General features: G+C 49.5%; 1 protein-coding gene across 10 annotated transcripts in view; it reads left to right on the top strand.

The window, feature by feature from the left end:
- The window catches only part of ARSG (arylsulfatase G), a 146,506-nt gene that overhangs the window by 77,829 nt on the left and 54,899 nt on the right, over positions 1–13,778 (top strand). For all 10 annotated transcript variants that reach the window (XM_036899820.2, XM_036899811.2, XM_036899813.2 and 7 more), the window contains 3 exons: positions 1,159–1,355; positions 2,011–2,091; positions 11,797–11,905. In XM_036899820.2, coding sequence (XP_036755715.1) covers positions 1,159–1,355; positions 2,011–2,091; positions 11,797–11,905 — 387 coding nt within the window. The remainder of the gene's footprint in view (positions 1–1,158; positions 1,356–2,010; positions 2,092–11,796; positions 11,906–13,778) is intronic.

Here is a 13,778-nt window from a genome sequence, read left to right on the forward strand (position 1 = left end):
GCAGAGGAACTGTTGATAAAAATAGGGAAAGTGAGACCCTGTCTTGGGACTTGTGTCCTGGATTTTATGCCTGTCAAAGAGAACAGAGTGTGGTACAGTCCCAGCAGGGGACCCTGGGAGTGGGGAGGCAGGGGACTCTCCAGGAGGTGGTTCGATGTAGAGCAGAGGCTGGTAAGACTCAGAGAACTGGATGTGAGGTGCTGTAAATCAGGGTAAGCTAAAAAGGCTTAGGCTAATTTGGAAGTCGAATCTGTGGGTGAGCTGGTATAAAAAGAGCCATGCTTCTATCTCCACTCTATGAACTTAACTGAACACCCCCTTGCCTTAACTGCATCCTCTGAAAGATGCCCCCCTCCTGTAGGTATGGGAGGGGGCTCCATGAGGGTCCCTGAAGCTTCAGGAGAGGAAGGATGTGGTTCTGCAGCTGTCTGCCCTCAATCCTGTTGTTTGCCTGGGAATTGAGGTTGGGGACAAACAGGAAGCAGAGGCCACCCCTGCTCCTTCCATGCCTTCCAGGGAAATCTTCAGGGTTAGAAGAGGGGCAGCCAGCTGCCTTGGCCCCCAACAGGCCTTGATCTAGATGTTCCCGGATGATCATGTGCATCTTTGGAATTCCCAGTGGTCAACCTGAGTCATCCATTCATCTCTTAGAAAGGACCAGGGCTGGGAACAGACATGATGGCCTGGATGCTACAAAATAGCAGATAAAATTAAAAAATATGTTTGCACCAGATTTTAGAATGCAACAGTTATGAGCAAGTGCTTTGCTCTCAGCCAGATGTGAGTTTGAATCCAGCCTGTTACTTACTCATCGCATAACCTTGGACAAATCCTTTAGTTTCCCTAAGCCTCCAATGCTTCATCTGTAAAGGGGAACTTGGGGGTTATTACAAGGGTGAATTTAGACAATGTGAGTCACATTTAACAAGCTCTCAGTAAATGTTAAAGGACAGCAATGGTTATTGTAATTGTTCTTAGCTTTTAAGTGGCTGACCAGACTCTCCCCACATTTCCTTAGTAGGTTGTAGACACGTGCACTTCCTGAGCCTGTGGGGCAGGTGTTCTGGGGCTTTTCTCCGAGGCAAGGGAGAGCTGCAGAGACACTGGACAAGCCAAGAGAGCCTTCTGGAGAGTTACCTCTTGGGTCTTCCGTTTCAGCACCAGTGGAAGGTCCTTCCTGCTCTATGTGGGCCTGGCCCACATGCATGTGCCCTTACCCAGGACCCAGCGATCCGCACACCCACAGGACCAGAGGCTGTACGGTGCAGGTCTCCGGGAGATGGACAACTTGGTGGGCCAAATCAAGGACAAAGTTGACCGCACAGCAAAAGAAAACACATTCCTCTGGTTTACAGGTGAGGTAGTAAGAGCCCGGCCAGCCTAACTGAGATCTAATGGATAACCCTGCTCATGCTCCGTGCGGGGCAGAGCCTGGCCACGGGATCCTCTTTAACAGGGCAGGGGGCTTACTTTGAACTTGGTGCCCTGCTAGTATTGTTGGCTTGAGTGCTGAGCAGGCCCTCTAAGGCTCAGCCCCTGGAGAGGTTTGCATGTACAGAGCAGGTGCCCTGCTGGCCCCTTGTGATTAGGGCCATCCAGGTACTGCTCATAATTGTTAATGAATGACTTGGACATCGTGAACCTACCTGGTCCTTGGACGGGTTTAAGATCCCCTCCTCACTAACCTCCCAGTCCAAAGACTGGTTGCTACTGGTCACCAGGTCACCTTTGGGCTGAGTGGAGCTGAGCTAGTGAGCTGCAGAGAGGGCCCACGCAGGCACTGCTGGTCCCTGGAATGAGGGCAGAGACCCTCATTAAAAGCCCTGCTTTCAGGTCAGGTAGAGACCTGGATCTGAATCTATCTATTGCTCTTGGGAAAGCTTCCGCCTCTCTGCGCCCTGTTCCTCATCTGCAGAACTGAGTTAACATTAGAACCTAACACAGAATGCGAGCTGGTGAACGTGCCCACGTGCCTGTTGACCATTGCACGTTACTTCTTCTGGTTTCTAGGAGACAACGGCCCGTGGGCTCAGAAGTGTGAGCTGGCAGGCAGCGTGGGTCCCTACACTGGATTGTGGCAAACTCATCGAGGTAGGGCATGCGGCTGGGCGTGGTGCACCCCACTGGGGTTGCTGAGCCCTGGCCAGGGCGTGGGGTTTCCCCCAAGGAGGACTCACTCATACACAGTCCTCGGGCCAATCCTGAATAACACAGACAAGGAGCTCACCATCCACCAGCAAGCAGAGAAGACGTAAACTGGGGTGGAGAGCCTGTTGGGCCTGGACCCGCTCGTCTCCCTTGTTCTCCCTCAGGGGCACGGCCCCCACAAGCCAGCCTATGGACCTTCCCACATGTGGGCTCTGCCTTTGCTTTTCATCCTGCTGTCCTCACTCTTTCCCCTCCCTTTTCCAAGAAGTCATCCCTCCATCTATCCAACCATCAGTTCATTTCATTCATCGAGAAATAGTCAGTGTGCAAATACACAAGGTGTTCAGATCCAGTATTTCTAAACCTTACAATAGTGAAAGGTAGGTAGTTATCACTCCATTCACGGATGAAGAAAAGAGACTCAGGGAGGCTCAGTAACTTGCCCAACGTCCCACGGTTCATGAGGATGGAGCCAGCCTTGCTACCAAAGTTAAAGGTGGTGATCTCCTTACTACACCGTGCTATTGCTCTCTAGTTATGAACACCTCTGGCCCCCAGCTTAGTGCCCATTTGCACAGACTTCATTTTCTCAGAGAGCAGCCATGCAGGGGACAATTAGGCAATATGGAACAAAGGCTTAAAAAATATGCATGCCTGCTTACGCATCAATTCCTCCTCTAAGAATGTGTCAAAGAAATAATTAGTCAACTGCACAATGATGTATGTAAAAGGTTGCTGACTGCAGTAGGTTTTTACAAATATAGTTGGACATAACCCATGTCCAGCAAGAGGGGAGTGCCTAAAGAAATCATGGTAAATGCACTTAGAGAAATACTAAGGAACCACTAAAATGTTGCATATAATAGATCTGGAAACATTTACATTAAGTACTTTTCAGTGACTAAAGCAGGATACAAAACAATATGTAAAGTATGATTTTATTATATAAAATAACCATTTTTCTCAGAAAAACCTGAGAGAGGCAACAAAAAATAACAGAAGTTTAGCAGTAATTACCTCTGGATAGGGGAGGGAAGATGAAAGTGTGATTTTCTTCCCACTTTTTTTTTTCTGTAACAAGCTGGTATTATTGGTATCCTACATAATTAAAATTTTTATGGTTTTAATACAAAATTAAAATTTCATAGGTTTAGGGGCCGGTAGGGAGATGACCCCTGGGGCTGGGTTTTCCCTGCTGTCCAGCTCCTGAGCTATGGTCCCGGCTTGTCTCCCAGTCTGAGGACACAAACTCCCTTTCTTATTCGTCTGGCAGAATATTTGTAGTGACCTAGAAATGGGAACATACATGCATCTGGTGGCTGGTGGCAAGAAGGAAGTGTGATCATTCATTTTTATTTGTCAACTTTAACCTGGTGTCCCTCGGATCAGATCTTTTGAGAACTTTACAAGGGAGTGGCTGCCAGGCTATGGCCAAGTCTTGTGCCTGGATATTTGGTTCAGAATCAGCAGTGGGTGCTAACTGCCTCTGACCTGCTCCACGACCAGACTATTTCATCTCTCAGCGTGTTGGTGTGTCTCTCTACATGTATTGCTCTTTGACCTCTCCAGTTCAAGAATGCTGCGCTTTTGTTCTGGTTCTTGAAGAGTTGGACCAGGAAAAGATGTTAAGCGTGGTGGTGGGTGGCAGTGTATCTGTTACCTACAATAACAGCCTAGAGAAATGGTGTAAGCTAGGAGTGGTTTTTTGCATTAGCTGATTATAATTCCTCCTCTCTGTACCCGGAATACCCTTAGGCCAGGGTACCATCATCAATACTCAGTTGGAAATCCTGGAAGAGCCTGGAATCAAAACTATCCAGGGTAAAAATTGAGAAGGCATGGAGACAGAGGATGGGGGTAAGGATCTGTCAGTAAATGACTGCTCTGTGGGAATAAGATGATGTCTGATCTCCTGCCTTATCTTGGCTCCTCCTTTCTTATGAGGCAGTTTTGAAATAGTGAATCAGGTTTAAGGATGTGGACTGCGACCCTATTCTTCGAGGAAAGAACTGTGTCCTGCAAGAAAGACATTTACTAGCTGAGCAGCCTCCATCTCTTCTTCCTTCCTCCTGTAGGCATTTGTTGAACACCTATTATGTCCCAGGAACATTAAAAAAAAAAGGCTCCTGGATTTAAGAAATAACAGTCTAGAGTGTGTTTTTCAGATCTTAATGGGCAGACAGCCCCCCGGGGAGCCCGTTGAACTGCAACTGTGACTCAGTAAGCTTGGGAGGTGATGGCGATGTTACATTTCTAACAAGCTCCTAGGTGATGCTGATGTGGCTGGTCCCCAGACCACACTTTGAGAAGCACCAATCTAGAATACCCACATTTGGACCGTATGAGTCTAGAGTCATCCGAATCTAGAACTTGCAGATCTAGAGCAGTGGTTATGGAGGTGTGGTCCCAGGACCAGCAGCATTAGCATGGCCTGAGAACTTGTTAGCCATGCAAATGCTAGGGGCTCACTCCAGACCTAGGGATGGACCCTGGCGATCCGTGTTGTACCGAGTCCTTCGGGTGATTTTAATGCAGGTTAAAATTTGAGAACACCTGTCTAGAGCTACACTGTCCCATGTACTTGCCAGGCACTAGCCACATGTGACAATTAAAATTAAATGAAAATTCAGGTCTTTAGTCACACTAGCCACACTTCAGGGACTCAGAAGCCACAAGTGGCTGGTGGCTACCATATGAGATACTGTACATATAGAACATTTCTATCATCCCAGGAGGTGCTATTGAACGGGGCTGGCAGCAAGTACTTCAGCAAGTGGTTATAATGCCAGCTAAGAACTCCCTGACACAAGGGCATCTCACCCACATGGGAGGGGGACAGGAAGGCTTCCCTGAGTGGTTGGAGTTTTGCAGAATGACTAGGAGACAGCTAGGGGTTTGCAGGGGAGGGAGCTCAGGGTGGCCTGGTAGGGATGGGAAACCAGAGTGGAGGGCCCGCCCAGTTGTCCTGTGTCAGGAGCTCTCGGAAGCAGCGAGGCAGGGCCAGAGGGAGAGCCAGGACCAGTGCTCAAAGGGCTTTTCTTGGGGGGAAGGATTTTGGCCTTAATTCTGAAGAAATGTGGACTCATGGAAGGGTTTTAAGAGTGAGAGTGGCATTATTCAATTTTTCAAATTGAGCCGAGATTCCTGAAACATGAAATTAACCATTTAGCTTGCACAGCTCAGTGGCCTTGAGCACATTCACAATGTTGTGTGACTGTGCCCTCTGCCGAGTCTCCGGGCATTTTCATCACCCCAGAAGAAACCCCATATATTCTATACACTTGCTCCCCGTTTCCCACTTCCCCAGCACATAGCTCAATTTTCAAAGACCCCTCTGATGTCAGTGGGGCTGAGAGCAACAGGAGGCAAGGCTGAGCCTCATTCCGCCTGGCCAGGGAGGAGAGATGAGAGGAGCGAGTGACAGAATTGAAAGAAAGCCAGGGCTGGGGGAGACCTCAGCGATCTTTACCCCACCCACCCTGTCGGCCAGTGAAGAAACTGAGGCCGAGCTGGGGAGGGGCATGCCGGTGACCATCACTGGCTCCTTCCTCAGCCACATGACTGCCATCACTCATGCCTGCTCAGCCGCCTGGAAAATCCTCTCTGCTTTCTCTGGACCCCTTGGTTGTCAAGGAGAAGGACTTAGGCCTGTGACAGTCTGAGTCTTTCTAAACCTGTGGGAGGCAGTACGGACGTGCGGAAAGAGCTAATGGCTTTGGAGGCCCAGGTGGGGCTTGAATGTCCACTCAGTTCAGGAATCGGTGTCCAGCAGCCCCTTGCCCCTTGAAGCCCAGCGTCCTCCTCTGTGAGGTGGGCTGGCACCACCAAGCTGGACTTCTGGAAGAATCTACGGGGCTGTTGCCTTGCATGTAGCAACCCCACAAAAGGCTCCATTTCTTCATCCAAGCAGGACAAATGAGGGTACCCCACAAAGAGAAGAATCGGAAGGGTTGCCGAAAATGCCCTGTTAAAGACTTTCCTACTGAAATACATGGGTGACTTAATGACATATGGGCAACTTTACACGCGTTCTGGGCCTCTGTCTTGGGAAACTGCCCTGAAGCTGGATTTCAGTCATCTCAAGACAATACTCTTTTCTTGGGCGAGGCCTTGCACAAACGTGTGGCTTAATGCGGTATCTGTGGGACACAGCACTCACTCTCGGCAGGGCAGGAGCTGAATGCCATTTTCTTTTTTGCTCAGGAGAGCCTGAAGGTGAACTTTGCGTAGGGGTAAACACTTCCCCTTCCTTATTCTCCAAACCAGCTTCCTGTCAGCCATTCCACAGCCTTCTCCGACCTCTCTGCCCAGAAAGTGCTGGGCGTTCTGGGAAGTGAGGCCGAGCCCTGCATGGAAAGGGTGTGGCGGGGGGGCTCGGGGGTCACGACCCGGGAGCTACGGGTCCCTCTGGACCATGTGCTCCTCCTCACCCAGGTTCCTCTTCAGTGGGATGCCTGCACGTCCTGCTGTAAGGGGCCCAGTCTCGAGAACAGATGAAAGAGAGAAGACAGTCAATGTTTTCGCAACAGAGTAGGACAAACAGTACCCAGAGTCCTGCTTCTTTCTCCCTGCAGCCAGCCTGCTACGTCAGGCCACGCGCTGCCTTCCCCTGTTCCCAGGGCCCCCAGGCCCCCCTCCTTGTCTTCCCTTTCCTTTCCTGGCCACACCGCCTTGCTCAGCTGATGGGATGAGGCAGCGTCTCCTGGAGTCATCTTTTCACCCCGTGCCGGATTGAGGATGCTTCATGGCTTGGCCTGCGCCCTACAGGGCTGAGGGGAAGCGGCACTGGGGGGCAGGGGCAAAGCAGGGCAGCCCTGCCTTCTCCCAAACCAAGTGGACACGGGGTACATGCCCCACTGATGCTGAGCCCACGGCCCTGGCTCTACCCCGGACCTATTTCCTACCTGGGACGGAACAAACACCTTGTTTGTCCCCTAACTGACTGCTCCTCTGTCTGGAAAACCTTTTCTTGTTTTATTTGAAGAGCAGAACTGTTCCTTCCTCCCCCTTGGTGATGAGGAAACATTCTGTTGAATTTGGCATCCTCCGCTTCTAGAAGACCTTGGCGTTTGTAATTCGATGCTATCAGGTTGTTGCATAATCTTCCCCACTGGGAGGCCGGCTCTGTATCCTGGGCCTTCTGTCCAGTTTGGGGTAGGGGGTGGGGTGGAGAAAGGTCAAAGGTGGGGCTGGGTGAGGGAGCCAGGAACAAGGGATGCTGGCTGTTGGCCCTCACTGGGGACAGGGCCAGCTGGTGGGGCCCCCGTGGAAGTGGAAATGTAAGTCCTTCCGGGCCATTGGCCACCCGGTTTGGAATATCCCCATCCCCACCCTCAGAGCCACCCCAGGGCAGCCAGAGTCCTCGGTCCCAACAGAGGCCTGCCTGCCCTGTGTTTCTAGAAAACTAGTAAACTGTGGGCATCCTTGGCAAGGTCCTGTACTTATATTTAGAAATGAAGCCTGCTTTTTTTAGATGGTTATAGAATTATACTACTCAGAACGGGCACATCCCACCTTAGTCACAAAAGCCAACCCCCCTTTTAGGCCAGGCAGGTGATATGAATGAACAAATGCTTATTTTTGTCAATTGTGGACAGTGTGAGGCATTCAGTAAACTGGGGAGGGGGCTCTGTCTCATGATATTCAAAATTAGTTAAAAAAATACTATTCATGCCAAACCAAACTGTCAGCGGGTGGAATTCCGCGTATGAGTTGCCGGGCTGCAGCTTCTGCTGTTATCTGTAGGTGATTTGGGTTTGTTACCTGCTTTTGCATTTTGTTTTGCATTTGGCGGGCACTTCCATGGCAGGCACGATGCCAAAGGACCTGCTTAGAACTTTATATACATTATCTTATGTAATTTTTCTCACAACACCATGAGAAAAGTATCAGCAGCTGAGACTGAGTCTGAGAGAGGGAAAGAATTCGACCCAAGGCGCGCTGATCAGAAGGGGAGGCCCTGGGCTGCAGCTGAGTCCTCCTCGTTACCTTGCTAATCTCTCTCCAAGTCTGGTCCTCAGACCATCGGCATCAGAATCATCTAGAATCAGAGCCCCACCTGAGACATATAAAATCAGAATCTCGGGGGTTGTCCCGGTGGTTCAACTGTACTGGGAAATTTACAGACCTCTTTATTAGCTACATTGCTTTCTGACTCAGTGAAACACAGCAGTTACATCCCTTCTGAGAAAGACTGCTGTACAACGTGCAGGCCGTGGTGAGGCTTCCTGGCCCGCGCTGTTTTCATGCCTTGTGGAATGCCACTTCATTTCCGTAGCCAGGGAAGGAAAAGCAAGCAAATTCATGAATCACGGTTCTGTTTATATTTTGGTTGCTGAGGCTAAATATTTATTGCTGTAAGTAAGAGGGTCTGCCTTAATTAGAGTCATAACTAACCACAAGTGCATTGAGATGCATTCTCATGACCTTAAGACATGCATTTCTCAGCAGAAAGTCAAATGCAACCAACGCTTTTAATGTTTTGGTGCCACTGATCCAAGTATGAAGGTTTATTTAAGCTAACAAACAGCTTTTGAAATAAAAAAGTGCATAGATGTTTAATTTATGGGCTTATCTATTGTTCCTACTATAACTGATAGGTTGACATTTATGATCCTATGGCATAAAGGTATAAAGGTGAGGGCAATGTAAGACAAGGACTTAAAAAGCAGAAATGTTACATTTTGTTTTGAAATGCATTGAGTCCACTCCCTGATCTTGCCCCTTGCCCTCTTTACCCATACCCTGGAATAGGCCTTCTCCACATTAAATCAGCAGAGAGCTTTAGAAGTTACTGGCATCCAGGCCCCATCCCTAATTAAATCACAATTTCTGGGAAAAGGACCTTGGCATGGGAATTTTTTAAAAGCTCCCCTAGTGATTCTACTAGGCATTCAGGGATGGGTGGGGGCCAACGTCTTAGAAGGTTAAATGGCTGAGGATGCTGGCTGTGTAGTTAGACCTGGATTCACATCCTGACTGTAGTATTTGCCAACTGTGTGACTTTGGGTGAATTACTTAACCTCTCTGAACTTTGGTTTCTTTATCTAAAAAATGAGAATGATAAGTGCTGAGCTCGGAAGGTTGTCATAAGGATTAGATGAGATCATGCAGGGAAGCACTTAGCATTATGCTGAGTACTCAACTTGGTGCTTAGGAAGGGTTCAATAAATATGAGATATTACTGCTACAATTATTATTATGTTTAACTCGAAATAACTTTTCCTTTGTAGAAGCAAGGATCACTGAAGAGTCTTGGGGGACTGGGGGCAGCTGTCCTGGGACTCAGCCTTCCCTGATGCAGATAAACCACAACAAACACTGTTAGATGTTTCTGATAGTCAGACTGCAGCCCCTGGAATGCTGTTGGATATTTTCAAGTTTGTCCACCTCTGGGTGGGCCAATGAGATACTGGTATTTGGAACCAGGTGGTGTCCATGCTGCAGAGGACACTTTTTTTTTATAATTGCTTACCCACACTTTAGACTCTTTTAAGATAAATTCCTTTACTGTGCGAGGTCTGTGGGCATGGCTGGAATATATAATTGGATCTTCCTGTTAAAGCCAGAACCGCAGTGCAGGCGGCATGGAAGGGGATTGCCCCTCACGTGGGCACTCCCAGGGGCTTCTCTCAACCAATCTTTTTCTCACTTTCTCTTAATTTCTGACTCTTTGTATGTGGACTGTCCACTTGGTCAATGTATACACGTTTTGTAACTGGCTGAATTTCTCCTAATCCCTCCAGCTTTCAAGCCTCTGCTGAAATAAGGCAAACATATTGAAATATTTTGCTCTGAAAAACGAATAGTAAAAGACAATTGCCTGAGAAACAACATCACAAAAGGTTGTGGCAAACAAGCAGAAGCCCTAGTGGTAAAGACCAATTAGTAAATTTATTAAGCAGGGGCTTGTGCCCCCTTCTAGAAACCAGATCCTGCATGCCGCCCCTGGTGCCCACTGCCGGCTGCGGTGCAGGCCCTCAGCTCTTGCCTTCTAGTTGGATCATCTGAACTATGGCTTATTTCCTGGAACGGAAGCCTTCACCTTTCCATAGCATCTGGCCTCAAAGGCTAAGTAAGTCTGAATTTTGAGCACCCCACGTGGACAAGTAACTCCATAGGCTCCATAATTCCACCCACCCATCCACTTGAATGCACCACAGCTTCCGCACGGATGCCCCTCACGGGGGGACCATCTGCAGAGCCCCGGCACTCGCAGTGTGGATGCCCCTCTCCTGCTCTTTGGCCTTAAGCTGCAGCATAAGTCATGCATTCCAAGGCCATATGGGAGTGTGTTTTATGCTTGCTGCTCTTCTGGATTCTCTGTTACGTGTGTGTGAATAATTGGGAGTGGGCTCTGTATGTATTTATGGGAGACGTGGCTCTCGATGGGAAGAATGTATTTGAGAAATCCTGGGCCAGGCCAAGGAGCTTCCCATTCAGCCCGCACAGCTCCCCTTGGTTCGGAGAGCCCCACACCCCTAAACATAAACAGTCCATAGGACGTGAGTTGTTTTGTGGTTTGTTTCTTACTTGAACACTTGGGGGACTCCAAGCTGGTTATGAGAAAATCCCAGGAATGCGGGGCATTTCCGGTGTGGCGTGCTGGGCCAGGGACATCAAAGGTTCCGTTTGCTGCAGGGTGAGTGCAGAGGACAGAAGCCTGCTCTTGTTGCGGCTTCCTTCTCATCATCATTGCTTTCATATTCACGCCAGGCAACACGGGGAGGTTGCATGACTGCGGTATGTGCAGCCACATACAGCGTCGGCTTGGAAGGGCTTTCTGCACGCTAACTTGGTGGGATCCTTGGCTCAGCTAGAATTGGGGTGGGGGTGTGTGTGGGAGTGGTGGGGATAGTCATGGTTAATTCAGTGCAGCATGGTTTCAGGATGTTTCCATGAAACATGACCTCATCTCTTCCAGCCTGCTGGTCATCATTATACTGGTGGTCACTTTTGACTTAGTGGTTACAGAAATAACTCCTTTAATTACCAAAGTGGAAATTCATAGATTGCATGTATATTGTTCTTACCTCCCCTCAAGAGGCAAGAGGTCGGAGCTATTACTAACACTGTCTCCACAACATCAGAACAACTTATTAATTCAAGGAGAAGCAAAGCAAAACAGAACAAAATACAGCAACAAAATCCATACCAGATAAGTGGTTGGGCATTGGGCAGATCAAACAGTGAGGGACGTTTCCGCCTGACTCTCTTTCCAAATAATGGTTTTTTTTTTTCCCCATCCTAAACAGTCACATTACAGTTAGTAGGAAGACAAATTCATTGATTCAACAAATGTTTGTTAAGCACCTACAATGTCTTGGGTGCACAAGAAATGAAATCTCACGGTGTGGAGGTCCGCAGTAAGCAAGTGAATTAGTGAGCTGGGCAATGTAAAGTGTTAACAGTGTCATGAAGAAAATCAAGTGATGCGATTCCGCAGGGTGGGACAGAGGCAACTATTTACATATGTTTGAATCCAGTAAAATACAAACACATCAGCCAGATGAATAAAAGGAGCTGGTTTCTAAAGGAAGTCATTGCTTTGCTGGAATTATCGGAAACTCTTAGATGGTCTCTCTGTCATCCTGTTGGGACCACTCTCTGCTGTCCCAGAGAACCAACTGCCTCTCCTCCTCCCAACAGGGGGAAGTCCGGCCAAGCAGACCACCTGGGAAGGAGGGCACCGGGTCCCGGCTGTCGCTTACTGGCCTGGCAGGGTCCCCATCAATGTCAACAGCACTGCCTTGTTGAGGTATGAGACCCAAACTACCTGAGGTGTTGGGGTTTAGAGCAAGAAAGGCTTGGATGCTTGAATGGCTAGAAACTTTGTGGGAATGGGAAGAGACCTCATCCTTTGCCGGGTGTTCCCAGATACCCCTAAAACTCCAACTGCAGCAGCAGGGATCTGCCTGTAGTAATGCCATGTGCCAAAGAAGCAGTGCAGTGGGACTCGAGCCACTCAAGCCATCCTCCGGGGACAGCCTGAGTGACGAGGGGACCGGGTGGGTTTCATGGCCTTGGGCGCAGCGTCGTGGCAGAGGCCGCCGGGTGGAAAGCAGCAGGGAGACCAGCAGCAGCCTCTCCCCTTTGGCCTGGGCCACGCTGACAGGAGCGGATGGATCACTTGAGCCGTAACTACCCTGGGGTGACTGTGTGAAGCCAGCATGTCACTGGCAATCCCACGGCCCTGGGAAAGGAAGCTAAATGTCTGCTTGCTGTGGAGAGGCAGAGAAGGGAGGCTGCAGGTAGTGAGAGAAAGCATCCTTAGGGGAGAACATTCTTCCTGCCTCTGGCAGTAAAGCCTCTCGCATGAGGTGAGTCTCCTATATTGGGCGCTTCCTTTATTAGGATGACTGTGGCTGAAAGAACATCTTCCCATCACTCTTATCTCCTTATTAAGACAGATCCAGGAGGCTGTCTCCCTCCCTCTGGCGTGTCATTCTGAAAGCAACGCCATGCAGCTATGTAGCCGTGACTTATAACGGGGACTTCCTCTCTGTGGTTCTGCCCTGTAGTAACTGGCAAGGGGGACCCTCCGTAGAAGCGGGTACTTGTTCCTGTGCTCAGAGGTTTTGGTCTGGTTAAAGACCCTGCTGATTCCAAAGGGTTTCCAGCATCAGCTGAATGGGTGCTGGCCCAAAGACCTCAATGGAGCCTCACAGAGGAAAGTAGGTGTCACGGGCCGCTCAGCATCCCCAGCAGGGAGAGAGACTGAAGCTCAGGGGGAAGGAAGTATAAACAGCTCTGATGGCCAAGCTAGGGGGTGGGCAGGCACTGTCCCTGGCAGCGCGTGGGCCCCCAGGACTCGGGTTGGCCCTGCACAATCAGGAGGGGGCAGCGGGCCACAGGGGGTGCCGGCAGGTGTGACAGCAGCAGCACGGGTGGGAGTCTGTGATGTCGGGCTGGCTGGGAAGAGGGTCAAGAAGGCTGCTTTTTATGGGGCTGACTTGGTGAGGTCAGACCAAGTGTTCCAGGCTTGGCTGCACACGCATAAGCAACTCAGCCACCTCTTAAGTCACACCACCAAAAACCCAGCCTGTGTTCTCCCTTGAGAACGGCATTTGCACCTACAGTCAGCCACGGCGCTGTGATAGAATTGCATGATCTCACTGATAATTCAGGGCCTCAGAGGTGACAGTTGCTAGGGGACACTTGGTGACCCAAGGAAGTGAGTGTTGGCACAGGGTAACCTCTGCTTGCAGCCCCTGGCACTTTACCAGGATAGGATACTGATAGACCATATCAGCCCCTCACAGGATATGTTTTGATAGAACAGATTGGCTCCTAGAATTCCCCATCTTGCTGTTTCCCCACGTGAATCCATGTAAAGCAAATGTGGCTGGAGCATCTTCACTGCCAGACAGGCCACCATGTGTCTGTCTATTGCCCTTTCTGTGACCCCCTCAGGGGCAGCTCTAAGGAGAATGGCCTTAAGATCCATTTTCAAGAAACTGCTCTAATACTTCATGTTCTTGGGAGCCCAGCCAGGCCTCCCACCCAGACTGCTTATTGCCTATTCTCATACTTTATTCCTTAGAGGGAGATAGATCTCCATCCAGATCAGAGAGAACTCCCTTAAAGCCCTCAAAGCTAGGGCCAGAGCCCCTTAAACCTAAATTCTGGTG

The sequence above is a fragment of the Manis pentadactyla genome, chromosome 4 (genome assembly GCF_030020395.1).
Source record: "Manis pentadactyla isolate mManPen7 chromosome 4, mManPen7.hap1, whole genome shotgun sequence".
Lineage (NCBI taxonomy): Eukaryota > Metazoa > Chordata > Mammalia > Pholidota > Manidae > Manis > Manis pentadactyla.